Source organism: Microcaecilia unicolor, chromosome 8 (assembly GCF_901765095.1).
Source record: "Microcaecilia unicolor chromosome 8, aMicUni1.1, whole genome shotgun sequence".
NCBI lineage: Eukaryota > Metazoa > Chordata > Amphibia > Gymnophiona > Siphonopidae > Microcaecilia > Microcaecilia unicolor.
The window spans coordinates 232,268,176-232,289,789 of NC_044038.1; the positions used below are offsets into that span (position 1 = coordinate 232,268,176).

General features: G+C 47.3%; 2 protein-coding genes across 2 annotated transcripts in view; one reads left to right on the forward strand and one right to left on the reverse strand.

The window, feature by feature from the left end:
- Nucleotides 1-469, reverse strand: part of CDK5RAP1 (CDK5 regulatory subunit associated protein 1) — a 63,711-nt gene extending 63,242 nt beyond the window's left edge. Inside the window, 1 exon segment of the mRNA XM_030211185.1 lies at nucleotides 397-469. The gene's annotated coding sequence lies outside the window, so the exon portion shown is untranslated.
- A 4,120-nt stretch (nucleotides 470-4,589) lies between these two features.
- On the forward strand, nucleotides 4,590-19,393 carry LOC115476901 (C3a anaphylatoxin chemotactic receptor-like). Its single transcript, XM_030213475.1, has 2 exons — nucleotides 4,590-4,616; nucleotides 18,162-19,393. The coding sequence occupies exons 1-2, from the start codon at nucleotides 4,590-4,592 to the stop codon at nucleotides 19,269-19,271; spliced, it is 1,137 nt and encodes a 378-aa protein (XP_030069335.1). The 3' UTR covers nucleotides 19,272-19,393.
- Nucleotides 19,394-21,614: the final 2,221 nt, after the last annotated feature.

Here is a 21,614-nt window from a genome sequence, read left to right on the forward strand (position 1 = left end):
AATGCGGCTTACAAATCCTACAGTTTAAACAAAGTAGCATAACATGGATGCAGAGCTGTGATACAATATTATCTGCTGTACAAAAACTGGCCCATTATAAAAGCGCAGGAGCTGAACAGTGAAAGGTTATATATGTTAAGGAAGAAATGCGGCTATTAAATTGCACTGCACTAAAGCAGAACTAGCACGCTTTTCTTACAATAACAGCCTCACAGCTTGCTTTTATGAACTGGCCCAGGCTCTAACCCCCAGACTGAGAAAACCAGGTGACTCAGGGACAGAATTGCATAGCGCCCTGCAGATGTAAGTTCCGCGCTGGGACTAAAGCATGCAAGTGACACCAACAATTTAGCCCAAAAGAGCAACAAGCGCCTGCTGGAGGTCATTTCCCCTCACCTTGCAGCCGACGAGAAGTAGGACCAGCGCGCGCCCCAACGTGTTTCAATAGCTTCTCGTACAGCAATTCTAGCCTCGCTCTGGTGCTCCAATAGCCTTTCTCGGTTCAAATCAAGCCTCCGCTGCGCCAATAACTTCTTTTACTGCAGTAGTGCGTTCCAAGCCTCACTCTGGAGTGGCCTCCTTCTTGAACATGGTGAATGCAAGGAAATTGCTCCTTGGGTGACTGCTTTCCTTTGATATCGTGATGACTGCAGCCAGCGCCTCCCAGAGGTGGCGGAGTTTTGAAGCAAGAGAACAAAATGTAAAGAAGAAACTATCTTATGTTGCTGGCTCCATAAGTCTGGAAAAAAAAAAAAAAAAACCTGAAGCTGGATCTTCTTTGTATATAGATTTATTTTATGCACATCTTTATTTGCTTTAATTATTTCATAAAAGCAAGTATTGGAAAGCACAAGGCTGGCTTTTTTTTTTTAATACACACTATTAGAGTAGCAAGACTAGGAAAAGGATAGGGTTTTGCTTGACGCTTGCTTAAGGCTGCCAACTGGATCCAGATTTGTAGGACAGAGTTGATCCAGTCCTGGGTTTATTGCATGCTGAGACTTATAGTTCTGATTTCTCCATTACATTCCCTAAGAAAAGCAAGATTACGAGTCCCATGCACTAGGGTAAACCCTTGGCTCAACCTTGTCCTGCAAATGTGGATCCAATTGGCAGCCTTACACTAGCTGCTCCTGCAAAAGCTCTCACCAGCCTTTTTTTCAGCTTGAAAAGAGACTCTGCTGGAGAGCATGAGCACTTCTTTGCTTTTTTAGTAGCTGGGAAGCAGGTTTTTGAGTCTGTCTGTTCTCTGGAAAGTGTGTGTGTTAGTTAATTGAAAAGGGGGGGGGGGGCTTAAGATTGGCATAGGATGTCTAATACACTTCACTTTCCTAACAACAATGCCTATCACAAACCAACACCTTAATCTGAAAATCCCAAGATATTTTTTCTTTGTAGCTACTTTTTCATTGTGGGTATGTAAATCTGTCCATATCTGTGTAGTCTGTGATACTAACAGGTGGACAGCTGCAATAAAAATAGCCTTAGCCCACAGAATAAACCTTCACAAGAATGAGCTAAGGGTGCTATTTACCACAGCATAGTAAAAGGACCTCTAACTTTTGGAGCATAAATTTAGAAACTCAGCCCTGATATTCAGCCGGTGGTGGTCAGTGTTTGTTTTAAATGGTAACAGTCGCCGGCTAATGTAGCCCCTAGTATTCAATGCCAGGCCCTGTCTGGGCACCAGCACTGAATATTGTGGGTAGTGTGGCTGCTGGAACCTATGCAGCTCCCTGCCGATATCGAACAGTTATGCAGGCCCCAGTTGACTATCTGCTAGGACTACATAACTTTTAAATGTTTTTAGAGCCCCCCCCCCCCAATCCCCTTCCCAGCCTCCTAATAGCCCCCTCTCCCCCAGCCCACAAGAAAGCAATCCCCTCCACTCTCCCCCCCCCCCCCAACATCAACCCTGCTGTGGTCCAGGTGGGCCCCCCTTCCCCAGGCATATCTTAGCTCCCTGGTGGTCCTAGTGGGCAAGAGCAAAGCCCCCTTTGCCCCAGCCCCAAATGAACATTTTGAACTTTAAAATATGTTTCTGTTTATTCTACAATTCATATACTGCCTTTCTGTAGGTACAATCAAAGTGGTTTACATATACTATTCTTGCAAGTACTCTACTGTCCCTAATGGACTCAATCTAAGTTTTATTTGTACCTGGCGTATTGAAGGATTAAATGACTTGCTCGGACTCACAAGGAGCAGCAATGAGAAATGAACCCAGTTCCACATGTTCTCGACCCACTGCCCAGGCTACACGTCTGCTTTTGTAATCAATAATTTATCTTTACAATAATTTATCTTTATTTTTAGCAATAATGGTCACAGTCAAAGTAGCCTGAGAGAAAATTACATCCTGTGAGTCCTCAAGGTAGGCCGTCAGTTGACCCACCTCAGTTGTAGCCTGGCTGCCTCTCACCATCCCCACCACAAAGGGCAGAGGATGAATTAAGAAGATAGAAAAATGTTCCTATTCTCCAGGTGTAAAGCCTCAGCGAAATACTTCCATAAAAAATATTTCAGGAGAAATTAAGTAAGTAAAAAGAAAATTCAAACTTCTTAATTGTTAATGCATAATCAGTTTTCCAATAACCCAGTCTCATTGTACACACCCAGATGTCCTCTGCCCAAAGAACCACTAACTACCTGCAGAGTTTGAACCTGGGGTGGTATCTCTGAAACTGATGTTTCTATTTCTGTGACCTAAAATTATCTACCACTTTAGATGAAAAATCACCGATTTGTACTACTTTTCCTGTCAATAATCCCTCAAACCTTGAAACCACCCTCCAAATGTCCAGTAATGAAATATTTTCTTTAACTATAAACCCAGAAGATAAATCAACAGCTTGATCAAATTGAACAGGTTGCAGCTTGGAGGGGGGGGGGGGTTCCAGGACTGAGGCAGAAGGGGAGGATGGTCGCTGGCTCAGCCCTTGCAACACTTCAGTAGCAGGCTCTGAGTGATAGCTGCAGGAGGTAGGGGAGGGGTTCTGCCACTGGAGCCGAGGGAGACACCCTCGCGGGGAGGGCAAAGATGCCCCTACAGTCGAACTAAGAGTTTGTCCATGGGACCTTTACTTATGGCAGTAGAAGCAATAATCTTCTCAGTCTTAGATTTAGTCTTTCGTTTCACCATTATGCTGGAAACAACCAAAGCAAAGATAAATCTGACCACAACACCTCCAAGTCACTCCAAAAATTTCCAAAGTACTCCAAGGTGCTCCAAAGGGGTGTGTCCTTTAGGTCTGTTAGACAACATATTTGTTAATATGTCCACAAATAACAAGAACTTTTTCTGAATGACCTTTATTACAATAAATCTAACTATGGCCCCTGTTTACAAAGGTGTGCGCTAATCATGTAGATGTCCACAAACTTTGACTATTGGGCTCATTTTCAAAAGAAAAGGACGTCCATCTTTCGACATAAATCGGAAGATGGACGTCCTTCTCCCAGAGACGTCCAAATCGTTATAATCGAAACCCGATTTTGCACGTCTCCAACTGCAGTCCGTCGCAAGGACGTCCAAATTTCAAGGGGGCGTTTCGGAGGCGTAGCAAAGGTGGGACTTGGGCATGCCTAACACTTAGACGTCTTTGACCCATAATCAAAAAAACAAGGACGTCCCTGACGAACACTTGGACATTTTCACCTGGATGTGTTTTTCTTATGAATAAGGCACAAAAAGGTGCCTGAAATGACCACATGACCACTGGAGAAAATTGGGGATGACCCCCCGTTACTCCCCTAGTGGTCGCTAACCCCCTCCCAACCTCAAAACACATCTTTAAAACATATGGGCCTCTATGCCAGCCTCAGATGTCATACTCAGGTCCATGACAACGCATGAAGGTCCCTGGAGCAGTTTTAGTGGGTACTGCAGTACACTTTAGACAGGCGGACCCAGGTCCATCCCCCCCCCCCCCCTACCTCTTACATTTGTGGAGGAAACAGTGAGCCCTCCAAAACCCACCAGAAACCCACTCTACCCACATATAGGTGCCCCCTTCACCCGTAAGGGCTATGGTAGTGGTATACAGTTGTGGGGAGTGTGTTTTTTTGGGGGGGGGGATTGGGGGGCTCAACACACAAGGTAAGGGAGCTATGTTCCTGGGAGCATTTTATGAAGTCCACCGCAGTGCCCCCTAGGGTGCCCGGTTAGTGTCCTGGCATGTCAGGGGATCAGTTCACTAGAAATACTGGCTCCTCCCATGACCAAATGGCTTGCATTTGGCTGTTTTTGACATGGACAACTTTGGTTTCGAAAGTAAGAAATGTCCATGTCTAGGGACGTCCAGAAAGATGGACATCCATCTTTTTTCAAAAATACAGGTTTCCCCACCCCTGGATTTGGACGTTTTGCAAAGATGTCCAAATCGCAACTTGGACGTTTCTTTCGAAAATGCCCCTCTATATAACCTAAACCGTGACTCCAACCACACTCCACTCAATCTCCACCCCCAGAACACAGCTACAAACGTGCATATCCGCACAATGAAATTTCACATGAGGCCTTTTACCCACATATGCCGGCAATGTACATACAAAAATGTTTTCATAAAATCACCCTTATTCTTTCAAGCATGACCAGACCTATTAGCATCCCTTACGTAAGTACATAAGTATTGCCATACTTGGAAAGACAAAGGTCCATCGAGCCCAGCATCCTGTTTCCAACAGTGGCCAATCCAGATCACAAATACCTGGCAAGATCCCAAAAGTACAAAACATTTTATACTGCTTATCCAAGAAATAGTGGATTTTTCCCAAGTCCATTTAATAACGGCCTATGGACTTTTCCTTTAGGAAGTCGTCCAAACCTTTTTTAAAGTCCGCTAAGTTAACCACCTTTACCACATTCTCTGGCAACGAATTCCGGAGTTTAATTACATGTTGAGTGAAGAAAAATGTTCTCAGATTCTTTTTAAATTTACTACATTGTAGCTTCATCGCATGCCCCCTAGTCCTAGTATTTTTGGAAAGCGTGAACAGATACTTCACATCTACCCGTTCAACTCCACTCATTATTTTATAGACCTCTATCAAATCTCCCCTCAGCTGCCTTTTCTCCAAGCTGAAGAGCACGAGCCGCTTTAGCCTTTCCTCCCTTCTCCCTGTTCGCTTCATCTGTCAGGCATACTGCTATGATAATGTAACACCTCTCCTTAAACATTTGCATTGGCTGCCCATAGAATTCTGAGTTAAATTCCAAGGTCCTTACTTTAACTCACTTTCTGCTGCAGTGTGGAATTCTGTTCTACAGTATCTTTGGCTTGATCGTTCATTTTGTGCGGCCCTCAAAACCCATCTCCTTCAGTTAGCTTTTGATGGCTAGTTCAGTGGGTTGTCTCCTGTAATCGGGTAAGTTAGCTCTGTTGGTATAATCGACCTTTTGGTGCATAAAGGGACCCTTCTACAAAGGCGTGTAGGCACCTACGCGTGTCCAACATGCGTCAATTTGGAACTACCGCCTGGCTACCGCGTACCCCGGGCGGTAATTCCATTTTTTACGCACATTCAATACGCGCAGCAAAAAAAAAGGTTTTATTTTCTGTTATGCGGCACTAACTGGGTGGTAATTGGCAGTGGAGCGCTGACAATTACCTCCCGGTTAACGCGTGAGACTTTACTGCCAAGTCAATGGGTGGCGATAAGGTCTCAGGCACAAAATGGATGCGTGCCGATTTTTATTTTGCTGCATGTCCATATTCGGGACCTCCCCCCCCAAAGGCCTTTTTTATAGGCGCCTTGAAAAATGAACCTGCGCGAGTCCAAAACACGCACCTACACTAGCGCAGGCCATTTTTCGGCGTGCCTTAGTAAAAGGACCCCTAAGATTTTAAGTTTATGTGTGTGTGCCTCTGTGGTAGTATGCAGCTTGGTTGGTTTATTCTAGCGTTTTACCTTTCGTTTGAGTGCAGGGTGTGGCTGGCGAATCTTTCCTGTCATTTTATTTCAGTTCCTCTCCTACCTTAAATTTTTAGATTTTATTGTAAACCGCCTCAATTTGTTTACAAGGTGGGTGGTATATCAGATTAAATAAACGATCTAGGATTATTACAACTTTTCTCAAGAAATTGTGTTTATATCCTTACTATAAGGAGCTTGCAACACTTCAGCCAGCACTGCGCTTAGCTGAGGCTTTCTTTCGTTATCAGTAGTCATGCAGATGGTCAACGGAACTTTGTTGCATTACAAAAATATTGCAGTTAAAGATAATGATCATATTTTTGTCCTTCTGGGGTAATGATAATCCTATCTGCTGATGGTCTTTGACGTCCTGTACCATGAAGAAAGCAGGCATAAAGATTTAAGGATGCTCAGATCGTGCAGAAAATAAAGTACTCATCTTCTTAGCTAGCATTGCAAAGTTGGCAGCCAGAGCAACATCTGTAGCCTTTAACGTCAAGAGCTTCCAGGTAAGAATTTCAGCTGAGGAGGGACGGGGCAGCTGATCTTCATTTGCACACTGCTTCATATTTTCTGCTCCTGGTAACAGCAGTTAACGTATCTGGGTTTTAAAAAGGTTTGGACAAGTTCCTGGAGGGAAAGTCCATAGTCTGCTATTGAGACAGACATGGGGAGGCAACTGCTTGCCCTGGGATTTGTAGTATGGAGTGTTGCTACGATTTGGGTTTCTGCCAGGTACTTGGTCACTGTTGGAAACAGGATTCTCTGGGCTTGATGGACTACGGGTCCGACCCAGTATGGCTGTTCTTATGTTAAACTGTATCCTATGCTTTTGTACCTTGCACACTTTTCCTAATTAACAGGGTTGATATACTGGGTGGGAGCAGCTTCTACCTGGAAAACGTTCCTCTGACCAGGTCCATACTTAATGCCTCTGAAAATCCAGTCAGACCATCCAGGTAATGCCAGAGCAAGCATGCTTATTTTCTAAAATAGTGACTAAGTGCAGTTACACGCATAACTGCATATTTGTGCTAATTACTACCAATTAACCCCAATTATCAGCAATTAGCGTTTTTTTAGAACCTAATTTATGTATTAATTTATGCATGAAACTGGCAGTATTCTATAACTTTTGCGTGCAATTTGAATGCACATGAAAAATTGTAGAATTAGGGGGTGAAGGTAGGACAGAAAACTAAGGGCCCTTTTTACAAAGCCGTGATTTTATCGGCATGTGGATTTGCCGCACACCGAGGCCCTTTTCACTGCAGCAGGCTCTTTTTTTTTTTAAAAGGAAATGACTGCACAGTAACTACAAACTTGCCACGCAGGCATTTCCCGGAGGAGCCCTTCCCGTCTCCTAAGGGCTCCCATGCTAATATTTCCAGTCGGGCCGCCAACGGCACATGCTGGGGGTGGCTTTAGCTAGCCCCCAGCCCCAGCTCCTGCAGTGAGCGGCACTAGCCAGCCCCACAGCGCCAGCTCCCCCAGTGGGCCAGCGGTAGTACTGCACTGGTGCATGACAATGTCACGGTATTGTGAAAGGGTCCCCAGGAGGGGCATAATCGAAAGTGGGTGCCCATCTCGGTGGGCGGCCATGCGAAGGGGAGGGACAAACCGTATTTTGGAAAAAAGATGGGCGCCCATCTTTTCTCGATAATACGGGTTGTGCGGGGCAAATGCCTAGGATTTGGGCGTTTTTCAGCTGGGTGCTATCGGTTTTCAGCGATAATGGAAACCGAAGGCGCCCAGCTCAAAAATGGGTCGTGGGAGGGGCCAGGATTCGTAGTGCACTGGTCCCCCTCACATGCCAGGACACCAGCTGGGCACCCTAGGGGGCACTTTTACAAATTAAAAAAAAAATTAAAATAGCTCCCAGGTGCATAGCACCCTTCCCTTGTGTGCTGAGCCCCCCCAAATCACCCTCAAAACCCACTGCCTACAAGTCTACACCATTACCATAGCCCTAAGGGGTGAAGGGGAGCACCTACAAGTGGGTGCAGTGGGTTTGGGGGGGGGGGTTGGAGGGCTCAACATTAACCAGCACAATTGGAACAGGTAGGAGGGGATGGGCCTGGGTCTGCCTGCCTGATGTCCACCGCACCCACTAACAACTGCTCCAGGGACCTGCATACTGCTGTCAGGGAGCTGGGTATGACATTTGAGGCTCACATACAGGCTGTCAAAAAAAAGTTTTTAAAGTTCTTGTTTTGTGGTGGGAGGGGGTTAGTGACCACTGGGGGAGTCAAGGGAGGTCATCCCCGATTCCCTCCAGTGGTCATCTGGCCAGTTGGGGCACTTTTTTGGGACTTGGGTTGTGGAAAAAAAAGGGTCCAGCAAAAGCGACCCAAATTCTCGCTTCTGCCGCCCTTTTTTTTCGATTATCGGCCGAAGGCGCCCATCTCTCCTTGGCCGATAAACATGCCCCAGTCCCGCCTTCACCATGCCTCCGACACGCCCCCGTCAACTTTGGCCGTTTCCACGATGGACTGCAGTTGAAGGCGCCCAAAATCGGCTTTCGATTATAACGATTTGGGCGTTTTTGCGAGATGGGCGCCCATCTCCCGATTTGGGTCAAAATATGGGCGCCCATCACTTTTGAAAATAAGCTGGCAGGTGTCCTAACTTTATCCAGTTACCTGTCCTAGTATTGAGCTGATTATTGACGATACACAGATAAATAGCGCTGATGAAGCTTGAATATTCAGCACCAGCCGGTATCCAGATACTGCTGGTTGCTAGTGTTTTACAAAACGGACCAAGAAAGGGATCTGGGTGTCGTCGTCGATAATACACTGAAACCTTCTGCTCAGTGTGCTGCTGCGGCTAGGAAAGCAAATAGAATGTTGGGTATTATTAGGAAAGGTATGAAAAACAGGTGTGAGGATGTTATAAATGCCGTTGTATCGCTCCATGGTGCGACCGCACCTTGAGTATTGTGTTCAATTCTGGTCGCTGTATCTCAAGAAAGATATAGTAGAATTGGAAATGGTGCAGCGAAGGGCGACTAAAATGATAGCGGGGATGGGACGACTTCCCTATGAAGAAAGATTAAGGAGGCTAGGGCTTTTCAGCTTGGAGAAGAGACGGCTGAGGGGAGACATGATAGAGGTATATAAAATAATGAGTGGAGTGGAACAGGTGGATGTGAAGTGTCTGTTCACGCTTTCCAAAAATACTAGGACTAGGGGGCATGCGATTAAACTACAGTGTAGTAAATTTAAAACAAACCGGAGAAAATATTTCTTCACCCAATGTGTAATTAAACTCTGGAATTCATTGCCGGAAAATATGGTGAAGGCGGTTAGCTTGGCAGAGTTTAAAAAGGGGTTAGACGGTTTCCTAAAGGACAAGTCCATAAACCGCTACTAAACGGACTTGGAAAAATCCAAAATCCCAAGAATAACATGTATAGAATGTTTGTATGTTTGGGAAGCTCGCCAGGTGCCCTTGGCCTGGATTGGCCGCTGTCGTGGACAGGATGCTGGGCTCGATGGACCCTTGGTCTTTTCCCAGTGTGGCATTACTTATGTACTTATGTCCTCTACTTGGCTCACTTTTATTACATAGAGCAGTGATTTAACCTATTGTGATGTCATAGTGGCTCATTCCACCAATAAGAGCCAACCTCATTAGTGATGTCACAATGGCTTGATTGTATAGAATGTTTGTACGTTTGGGAAGCTCGCCAGGTGCCCTTGGCCTGGATTGGCCGCTGTCGTGGACAGGATGCTGGGCTCGATGGACCCTTGGTCTTTTCCCAGTATGGTATTACTTTTGTACTTATGTACTTATGACTTGGGTTTAATATATTGACCTGAACATTTTTAAAGCACTTGGGCTAGAACAGATGGTGCAATAACAAACAGCTTAAGATAAACATGAATGATCAGTTCAAAGCTCTTTTTAAATGAATGATCCTAGTTATCTCAATGAATTGCAAAGTTCTCCAGCATTTGCGTATGCGTTTTGGCGCACTGAACGCTTATTTATTACTTTTTTCAGCAATCAGGCTCCATCTAGTTGTATATTCAAAGGGGTTGAACTGGGTAGGAGAAGTTCCTGCCCATTTAAACCCCAGTCAGCGAGCCAGGAGGGGATATTCAGCGGCATTTAACTGGGCAATACTGCTGAATATCCCTTCTGGCTGCGGTGGTGCAGTCCGTTTAGCGCTGGCGCAGTCTGTGGCTGGAGACAGGGCAGACGTAGGTCTATCTAGGTTGATCAGTGATGAGAGATAGGAGAGGATCCCTCTGTGAAGAACTTTATGAGTTATTGTCAAAATCTCACGCTGTATCCCCCCCCCCCCACCTCCACCCCTAGCATTTCTCTCCTTTTCTACCTCCATTCTGCCCCCTTCTCCCCATGGTATCCAGGATCTCTCTCCTTCCCCCTCCCCCTCATGGTCTCCAGCAAGTCTTTCCTCTCACCTCCCTTCTCTCCTAAGAGGTGCTCAGCTACTTATCTGCCTTCCCCCAGGGCAATTAAGTGATGCATTATGGCTAGCTGGCCAACATGGGTCTTTGAGCTTCTGCACATGCTAAAGGCCTGCAGCTCCCACCCCCTCTGAATTTTGGAGAGAGCAGAAGCTGGCAGGCTTTGAGCATGTATGGATCTGCCATCTGCAATGTAACATAGTAACATAGTACATAATTGATGACAGCAGAAAAAGACCTGCACGGTCCATCCAGTCTACCCTACAAGATAACTCATATGTGCTACTTTTTGTGTATACCCTACTTTGATTTGTATCTATGTTCTTCAGGGCACAGACCGTATAAGTCTGCCCAGCACTAGCCCCGCCTCTCAACCACCAGCCCCGCCTCCCAACCACCGGCCCTGGCACAGACCGTATAAGTCTGCCCAGCACTATCCCCACCTCCCAACCACCAGCCCCGCCTCCCACCACCGGCTCTGGCACAGACCGTATAAGTCTGCCCAGCACTATCCCCGCCTCCCAACCACCAGCCCCGCCTCCCGATCTTGACTAAGCTCCTGAGGATCCATTCCTTCTGTACAGGATTCCTTTATGCTTATCCCACGCATGTTTGAATTCCGTTACCGTTTTCATTTTCACCACCTCCCGCGGGAGAGCATTCCAAGCATCCACTACTCTCTCCGTGTCCTTCATAAATGTTGAGTGTTGAGTCACTGCCCCCCCCCCCCCCCTCCAGGAGAAGGGTATTAAGAAGCTGAACACCTCATGGGAAAGGGAGGGAAGGAAAGTTTATGAGTGCCATGGCACCTCTGCACCCCCCCCCCCCCCCCCCCCCCCGTTTCGATGCTTATGCCATTGTGACAGAAAAGTACATTACAGTAGTTGCTAGTCAGTGGAGTATTGCTTTTCTTACCCCTTCCAGTGTTGATATTTTGCACTGCCCAGCTAAATGCTAACCATGCTTCAATCTCACCTCTGCGTATGGGGTAATTTTATAACCAACACATATGCAAATATTCTCTTTTCATTTTCCTTTTGGGCTCAGGTGTTTGTAGACTCACCGATTGTCTCAGAGTAGCATGAGTCCCCCCACCCCACCAGCTTGGCAGCCAGAGTTCTCATTTTGATTGCCCACCCCTTGTGACAGACTGATCAGAGCACACCTGATCATTCCCCAATTCAAATCATGCAATCATTTAAGGGCCTTAAGAAAGTACACTAAGTAGTTATGTAACTCAGTGGGTTATATTCAGTGGTGTGCTGGTAAATGTTTAACAACAGGCTCTCTCCCCGGTCCCCCTCTGCGCCCCCCCAATCCCCCTCTGCGCCCCCCCAAATTGCAGAGCTGGCTATAGCCGGGGAGAGAGCCTGGGGGGGGGGATGGCAATGCATTACTCCAAGAAAAAAAAATTAAATGATCTCAGGTTCCAATCTAATTGCGAGCCGGTTGTTAAAAAGCGCGAGCCGGCTCTGGCTCTCCTCCCTCCCTCCGGATCCGGTCCCTCACTGACTCCTTGTCCTTCGAATTCTTCGGGGCAGGCAGTCTTGCCTGCCTGCTGCCAGTGCTGACTCTCCCCCGCTGCCGGATCGCGCTTGAAAGTAGCCGCCGAGACTTCAGCAGAAGTCTCGCGAGGCCGCCTCTGGAAGTCTCGGCGGCCATTTTTAAAGCGCGAACCGGCAGCGGGGGAGAGTCAGCTCTGGCAGCGGGCAGGCAAGACTGCCTGCCCTGAAGAATTCAAAGGACAAGGAGTCGGTGAGGGACCGGATCCGGAGGGAGAGAGGAGGGAGGGAGGAGAGCCAGAGCCGGCTAGTGCTTTTTAACAACCGGCTCGCAAGTCGGAAGAAAATTTAACAACCGGCTCTTGCGAGCTGGCTCCAGCACATCACTGGTTATATTTACTTTTTTAATTTTTACCTGGGCTCCCAGAGATTGTTGCTCTGAGTGTTGGATTTGGGGGGTTTTTTTGAGTGAACATTTCTAGTTTTATAAGAGATTTGTAAATATATTGAAATGTGTGTTTAAACATATAAACAATGCACTGTATATATAGTTTGATGGCACCAATGATTGTAAGATAGTTTGATCTGATTGTCTAAAAATATAACTTTTTTCTATTATTTCCTATGGAAATTTATTTTCCAAAATGGAGATTGTGAAAAAATGTTAATTAGTGTCCATGAGGAAAACACCCTGTGTTTTGACACTTTATTGGCCAGCAGAGGTCAGCTGGGGATTCAGAGACCCAGTGTCCCTTGGCCGCCGAGAGTTGAAGTCTCGCGTGGCTACTTCAACTCTTGGCGGCCATTTTGAAACGCCGAGAGCCGGACTCACAGTATGCAAGGCAGCTAGCAGAAGCACTCCGGGCAGGAAAGAGGGGGCTCTTTCCTGCCCCGAAGACGAAGAGGTACCTCTAGACCACCAGGGATAGTAGAGTAGAGTAGGGGAGAGGAGTCCCGCGCCTGCCAGCCAGCCCGTTTGTCCAGAAATCCGGACAAACGGGCAGGCTGGCCAAATCCGTCCGGACATGTCCGGGTAAATCCGGACGTATGGTAACCCTATACTTTGGTTAATACTTATCTGTTGGTTTCACTGTTGTTGTTGTTCTACTGCTGCACCTGTAAGGAAAAAATTATGCTATTAGTTTATGTATAAACTAGTAAAAAAGGCCCATTTCTGACACAAATGAAACGGGCGCTAGCAAGGTTTTCCTCGGAGTATGTATGTTTGAGAGAGTGTATGTCAGAGTGACTGTGTGTGAGAGAGAGAGAGAGTGAATATGCGAGTGTGTGTGTGTGTGAGAGAGAGAGTGAGTCTGGGTGCGAGTGTGTCTGTGAGAGAGAGAGTGTGTGTGTGTGTGAGAATGAGAGTGTGTGCAAGTGCGTATGTGAGACACAGTGTGAGAGAGAGAGTGTGTTTCACACAGATACAGTGTGTGCAAGAGAGAGTGTGTGTGTGAGACACAGACTCTCTGTGAGACTGAGTGTATGAGACCAAGAGAGTGTGTGAGTGACTGTGTGACACATAGAGAGTGAATGTGATACAGTGTGAGACATAGAGTGTGTGAGAGACAGTGTGTGAGAGTGAGAGAAAGACATTGACTGAGAGAGAGAGAGAGAGAGAGAGAGAGAGAGAGTGTGTGTGAGAGAGAGTGTGTGTGTGAGAGAGATACCTCACCCTTCCCTCTCTCTGGTGTCAGGCCCCCCCCCCCCCCCTCTCTCTGGTGTCTGAGCATTACTGTGCAGGACTCTGAGCTCTGGCTGTGCTTCAAGGAACTGACCAATCCTATTTAATAGAATGCACCTCCAACATTCTGAGGCCGAGAAACCTCGTGTGGTTGGTCACTTCTGCTTGTGACGAACCCGGAAGTACGTGATGTCAATTCAGGAGATGGATACAGAGAGCAGAAATGCCTCAGCCATGCAGTCAGCTTCAGAATGTTGGAGGTGCGTTTTATTATATAGGATGTATTTTTATGTTACAAAAGAACCTAATGTGTTAACACCATTTTTCCGTACCCCAAATTGGGTTTAAATAAACAACCAGTAACTTGTACTTACCATCTGTCTGGTTACTGGGTCTTAAAATCCTTTTAGTTTTCTTTCCCTTCCATGGTCTAGTACTTTGGAGGCGAGGTTAGTTTAATTGTCTCCGAGCTCAGAGGTGAACTGCAGGCTTGAGGTATTCGGCCACGGGCAATAGTAGAGCTTGCAGGGCCTTCTTGGACGAGGAAGCTACAGTTAGGTCATGAATTAGCAAACAGTTAGCACAACACACAAGGGTGGAGGCAAAACCAAGTCCAAATGACCAGCCCAAACAGGAAGTAAGAGCGTCAAAACTTCCTGTTTGGGCTGGTCAGGAAGTTTTGACGCGCTTACTTCCTGTTTGGGCTGGTCATTTGGACTTGGTTTTGCCTCCACCCTTGTGTGTTGTGCTTTTTGCTAATTCATGACCTAACTGCTTAGTGTACTTTCTTTGTGGAAGGCGTGGACCCCCCCCCCCCCCCCATTTCGCTCCCCTTGGTTTAGTGAACAGTTAGCACATGAATGCAGTAAACATCTCCCTGCTGGCATGATACATGCACTAATTCATATGCTAACTGCACAGCGAGTTATGAAGTGGAAAACAATGGATCATGGGTGGAAAATGGGCATGTACTTTGCAATGCAGTTAGGCCTCGATGCTCAAAACTCTGGCACTGTTCCGAATAGCACCATAAAAATACCACTACAACAGCACAGAACAACACCCTAATGTTCAACATACAAAATACTGCCATCAAAATTAATACTCAAAAAAAAAAAGAAACTCAACCACGTAAACTCCGCCTTTGAAAATGGCTCATTGGCTTCCTCTGCCTCAGTGGCGTTCCTAGGGGGGGCGGGGGGGCAGTCCGCCTCGGGTGCACGCCGCTGGGGGGGGGGAGTGCGGCGCGCTCCTGTCCGTCGTTCGTTCCATGCTCCCTCTGCCCCGGAACAGGTTACTTCCTGTTCCGGGGCAGAGGGAGCAGGGAGCCAGCGGAGCCGGCAGGCGCACGGCTGCTCTCTGCACCCCTCCAGCGGCGTGCACCCGGGGGGGGGGGGGGGTGTCGTGCTGCACCCGGGAGGGGGGGTGCGCATCGGCGATCCGCCCCAGGTGGCAGCCAACCTAGGATCGTCACTGACTGTACCTTTCTCATCTTTTAATCCCATATTGCAATCCAAGAACATTAAGATCATCATTCCCTCCCTGTGTCTGTCCCTCATCTGATGTAACTTCCACGAGGGCGGGACACAGGGAGGGAAAGCCCGAAGGGAGGCGTATCTGATCTGCCGCGCTGCTGCGCTTTCAGTCACAGAGGTGGCAGTTGAGGCGCTGTGATGATTTCAATGCAGGGGGCCCGTCCCTGTTGCGGACGGAGGGGGGGAGGGTGGGGACTGCGGCGAGGCGACCTCAGGGGGTGGCAGTGGTTACGACCTTGGGGGCGGGGCCCCGGGGGCGGCCTTGCCCCGGGCCCAGCCCAGTCTCTCGGCTGCCCTGCTTAGTACACAAAGCAACTGTGTCTTGTTTTATCCATGCATATGTGTTTATACTGTTTTGATGTAACATTAGTGTGTAAGGCGCCTAGACATTTTTCTGTCGTAGGTGGGATAGTAAGCCTTTAATAAAACTTGAGAATGCATGTGTGAGCAAAATCAGTGGGTGAGCCCTTACTGCCACTTTAAAGCTGCAGTGAGAATGCACCGGTGCTTATCTTAAGTTTATATGTGTTTATGTAAGTTTATATGAATAGGCAAGTAATCAAACATGCGTGGGATAAACACAAAGGAATCCGGTTTAGAAGGAATGGTTCCATGAAATCTTAGCAGAGATTGGGTGGCTAAGTAATTGAGGAAACAAAATGGGAGCTGGGCAGACTTCTACAGTTTACGCCCTGATTGTGACTGAATAGATAGGGATGGGCTGGAGTGTAAATTTTAAGGGGCTTCGACGTTAGCTTCAGAACTTAGTACAAGAACAGTGCTGGGCAGACTTCTACGGTCTGTGCCCTGAGATTGGCAAGGACAAATCAAACTCGGGTGTATATATATAAAGTATCGCATATCAAGTAAAATGAATTTGCCTTGTTGGGCAGACTGGATGGACTGTTCAGGTCTTTATCTGTCGTCATTTACTATGTTACTCTTTGGGGTTCTACATGGAATGTTGCTACTAATTGGGATTCCGGAATCTTGTAACTCTTTAGGATTCCAGAATCTTCAGAACTTAGTACAAGAACAGTGCTGGGCAGACTTGTACGGTCTGTGCCCTGAGAATGACAAGGACAAATCAAACTCGGGTATATATATAAAGCATCACATACCATGTAAAATAAGTTTATCTTGTTGGGCGGACTGGATGGACCGTTCAGATCTTTATCTGCCATCATTTACTATGTTACTATCCAGTTTATAATTGAAAAAGAAAAGCGCCTATATTGCGACCCAAATCGGGAGATAGACGTTTATCTCACAAAAACGAATAAAGCGGTATAATCGAAAGCCGAATTTGGATGTTTTCAACTGCACTCCATCGCGGATGCGGACAAAGTTGATGGGGGCGTGTCAAAGGCGTGGTGAAGGCGGAACTGGGGCGTGGTTATCGGCCGATCAGAGATAGGCGCCATTCGCCGATAATGGAAAAAAATATGCGTTTTTAGCGAGAATTTAGGGCACTTTTCCTGGACCCTGTTTTTCCATGAATAGGGCCCCAAAAAGTGCCCTAAATGACCAGATGACCACTGGAGGGAGTCAGGGATGACCTCCCCTGACTCCCCCAGTGGTCACAAACCCCCTCCCACCACAAACATATGCCGTTTCACAACTTTTTATGTTCACCCTCAAATGTCATACCCACCTCCCTGGCAGCAGTATGCAGGTCACTGAAGCAGTTACTAGGGGGTGCAGTGGACGTCAGGCAGGTAGACCCAGGCCCATCCCCCCCCCCCCACCTGTTACACTTGTGCTGGTAAATGGGAGCCCTCCACACCGCCCCCCAAACCCACTGTACCCACATGTAGGTGCCCCCCTTCACCCCTTAGGGCTATAGTAATGGTGTAGACTTGTGGGTGGTGGGTTTTGAGGGGGATTTGGGGGGCTCAACACACAAGGGAAGGGTGCTATGCACCTGGGAGCTCTTTTACCTTTTTTTTTTTTTTTTTGTAAAAGTGCCCCCTAGGGTGCCCGGTTGGTGTCCTGGCATGTGAGGGGGACAAGTGCACTACGACTCCTGGCCCCTCCCACGAACAAATGCCTTGGATTTATTCGTTTTTGAGCTGGGCGCTTTCATTTTCCATTATCGCTGAAAAACAAAAACGCCCAGCTCACAAATTATCAAATAAAACATGGACGTCTATTTTTTCCCAAAATACGGTTCGGTCCGCCCCTTCACGGACCCGTTCTTGGAGATAAACGCCCATGGAGATAGACGTTTTTGTTCGATTATGCCCCTCTATGTATGTTACTGTGTACTGGAAGTACTGCAGTTAGGGGGGAGATGGTAAGTGATCCACACTAATTATCAATACACTTCTCACATGGTAAAGAACTTTTTTGTGTGGTAACTGTATTGGAGCACCCACAACAGAGCAAAAGGGCTCCTTTAACACTGTTGCTTTCAGTTTGAGTTTTCTTGAAAAGAATACAAAATGCACGAATATGATGGCACATTTAGGGGTCCTTTTACTAAGGTGCGCTGAAAAATGGCCTGTGGTAGTGTAGACATGTAATTTGAGTGCGCGCAGAATTAATTTTTAGCGCACCTACAAAAATGCCTTTTTTTTTTTAAAATGTTTGCCGAAAATGGACCTGCAAAATGAAAATTGCCGCACGTCCATTTTGGGTCTGAGACCTTTTACCGCAAGCCATTGACCACCTAGTGGTAAGGTCTCACGCGCTAAGCAGACGGTAATGGTCTACGCACGTCAAATGCCACTTGGCGTGCGTAGCTGCCATGCGCCAGAAAACAAAAAAATATTTTTCGGACGCACATAGCGGACATGCGCCAAAATCGAAATTAACGCAAGGGCCATGCGCTAACCGGGCGGTAAGTACAATTTGGTGCGCATCGGGCATACGTAGGGCACCTACGCAGCTTAGTAAAAGGGCCCCTTGGCTTCTAACGTCTGTTTGATTTGTTTCTAACTGACATTTTGTTTTTATTTAAAGTGTTGGAGATGGAGATAGGTCTTGAGCATCTATGCAACTACATCTGGAATCTGATAAAATTCGTTGAGACTCATGATCGGACCAGGCACGCCAGATCCGCTGAGATTATTAAATACAGCAGCCTCATCCTATCGACAATAGCTTTTCTTGTGGGGCTCGTGGGCAACCTTCTCGTTATTATTATTGTTGGCCTGAAACTGAAGGGTCTGAAATTGGCATATGGGTGTTAAACTTAGCGGTAGCTGACTTTATTTTCCTGCTGTGTTTGCCATTTCAGGCGATTTCCTTCTACCTGGACAGCTTTCCTTTTGGGGAATACCTCTGTAAACTCTTCATGTTTTTTTCTACTGTAAATATGTATGTCAGTATTTTCACCCTCATGGCCCTGACTGTCGATCGCTGTATCTCGGTAGTTACACCTCTCTGGCATCACCAGAATATGACCAGACGCTTTTCCTTCTGGGTCTGCTTAGTGCTGTGGATACTGACAGGATTACTGAGCATTCCCATATTAATTCATGCTTTTGTAGGAAACTATGGTAACGCATCATATTGCCTTGTGGGCTTCCAACTGGAGAATTCATTGAACATCACCAACATCCTTCCTGTCTTTTTCAAACCCATGGCAACACAGACTTCAGAAGAGGTCCAATTTCGCACAGCTCCTATAGGAATGCTAAACCAAAATCAGAACAGAATAGTGAAAAACACTGACGCGATTGCTTCTGAAACAGTAGAATTTCAGCGTCGGGATTGTAAGAGCAAGAACGTCCAAAGCCTAATTGAAGACAAAATGACCGATGAAGACATTGATAATTGGAACGCTACGGTATTTTCATCAGAATTCATCTGTATCACACTAATCATTGTGGGCTACTTCATTCCATTAATCATTATCATAACATCCAATATCATTATGACTCTGTATGTGAAACAATCCAAGTTTATGAAGTCCAGAAAATCTTCTAACCTGTACAAGGTCATTGTGGCAATGGTGACTGCATATTTCCTCGCCTGGACGCCAGCCAATGTTCTGGTAATTGCATTCATGATAGCATTTCGTAAGATGGATTTTAACATGATGTTCAACCTGCTTGCCGTCATTCCTTTGATTGTCAGCATCACCTACTTCCACAGCTGCCTAAACCCCATTCTGTATGTACTAGTTGGTCAGAATGTCAGAAGAGAATTTCGAAAGTTTTGGCACGCCAAAACGTTATCACCCCAATAAATCCATACTTACTCACTGTAGATATTATATTGCAACGTATTGAACAGAGATGCCAGACCCTGTAATGTAAGGTTAGGGGATATGCATAGAGGAATCCTGTGCAGAAGGAATGGATCCTCAGAAGCTTAGCTGAAATTGGGTGGCGGAGCAGGTGGGGGGAAGAGGGGTTGGTGGTTGGGAGGCGAGGATAGGGGAGGGCAGACTTATACGGTCTGTACCAGAGCCGGTGATGGGAGGCGGGACTGGTGGTTGGGAGGCGGGAAATACTGCTGGGCAGACTTATATGGTCTGTGCCCTGAAAAGGACAGGTACAAATTCAATTCAAGGTAAGGTATACACATATGAGTTTGTCTTGGGCAGACTGGATGGACCATGCAGGTCTTTTTCTGCCGTCATCTACTATGTTACTATCCAGCTTATAATCGAACGAGAATAACGCCCAAGTTCCGACCTAAATCGGGAGATGGGCGTTTATCTCACAAAAACGAATAACGCGGTATAATCAAAAGCCGAATTTGGGTCGCTTTCAACTGCACTCCGTCGCGGATGCGGACAAAGTGGACGGGGGCGTGTCGAAGGCGTGTCGAAGGAGGAACTGGGGCGTGGTTATCGGGCGAACAGAGATGGGCGCCCTTCGCCGATAATGGAACAGTTTTGAGCTAGAATTTAGGACACTTTTCCTGGACCCTGTTTTTTTACGAATAAGGCCCCCAAAAGTGCCCTAAATTACCAGATGACCCCCAGAGGGAGTCGGGGATGACCTCCCCTGACTCCCCCAGTGGTCACTAACCCCCTCCCACCACAACAAATGATGTTTCACAACTTTTTACTTTCACCCTCAAATGTCATACCCTCCTCCCAAGCAGCAGTATGCAGGTCCCTGGAGCAGTTGTTAGGGGGTGCAGTGGACGTCAGGCAGGTGGACCCAGGCCCATCCCCCCCCCTACCTGTTACAATTGTGCTGCTTAATGCTATTAGTCGTCCAACCCCCCCCAAACCCACTGTACCCACATGTAGGTGCCCCCCTTCACCTCTTAGGGCTATAGTAATGATGTAGACTTGTGGGCAGTGGGTTTTGAGGGGGATTTGGGGGGCTCAACACCCAAGGGAAGGGTGCTATGCACCTGGGAGCTCTTTTACCTTTTATTTGTTTTTTGTAAAAGTGCCCCCTAGGGTGCCCGGTTGGTGTCCTGCCATGTGAGGGGGACCAGTGCACTATGAATCCTGGCCCCTCCCACGAACAAATGCCTTGGATTTATTCGTTTTTGAGCTGGGCGATTTCATTTTCCATTATCGCTGAAAAGCAAAATCGCCCAGCTCACACCTTGACGAATAAAACATGGGCGTCTTTTTCTTTTAAAAAATACGATCCGCCCCGCCCCTTCACGGACCCGTTCTCGGAGATTAACGCCCATGGAGATAGGCGTTTCTGTTCCATTATGCCCCTCCATGTATGCTCCCAGTGCATTGTTTTCTAACAAAAAAGGTTCTGGTACTTAAATGCTAGGCCACCCTTCAGGGGTGAGGTGATCACTAAGGGACCCATCCCATAATAGCCAGGCCCTCTGTAACCAGTCACAGAATCTATGGCAAGGCAGAATTCATGTGTAGAGCCTAAGCTCTTTCATTAAAACTTGAGGTCCATGGCTCAATTTTATCAGACAATAAAAGGTGCCGGTACAAACGCAGAAAGCAATTCCTTCAAGTATGGGCCCCTTATCTGCAAATACTGAGTCCGAGAGGGAGAAGCTTGCTCGTTAACACCAGTTGAGGGGCCCAGAGGTTTGTTCGAGACTCCTGCTTAGCTAGGGAAGGCGGGGAGGGAGGGTGAGGGGTAGGGATGGGGGGGGGGGATGGAGGGGGGGATGGGGAACATCTGGTTCTGCACTTTGTAGTTCACTGGGTGCAGTGTTGGTATATTAGTTTGGGCGGGTGGCGAGTTTTGATTGTTTTGTGATATGGTTACATAGTTAAATGTTTAAAGTTTTTGTACCACAGATTGGCGCATAAATGAAACTGGCAGATACTTATTTTTGTATGGGAATAGCTTAAGTAACTGCGGGGGGGGGGGAAGTATTCGTACGCTACCCGTAAGTAGACAACGGGTACAGGTGCTCAGTGTACAAGTAATGATGGTTCGCACAGAGGAACAGTGTATAGGCAGGGCCGCCGAGAGGCTGGGCCGGGCCCGGGACAAGGCTGCACCCGGGCCCCCGTCCCCGCCCCGGGCCCCGCCCCACTGCCACGCCCCAGGTTGTCATCACCCCCCCCCCTAAGGGGGGCCCAGCGCCATAGTTCCACCCGCCTCCGGGCCAGGCCCCTTCCACCCAAACCCCCGCCAGC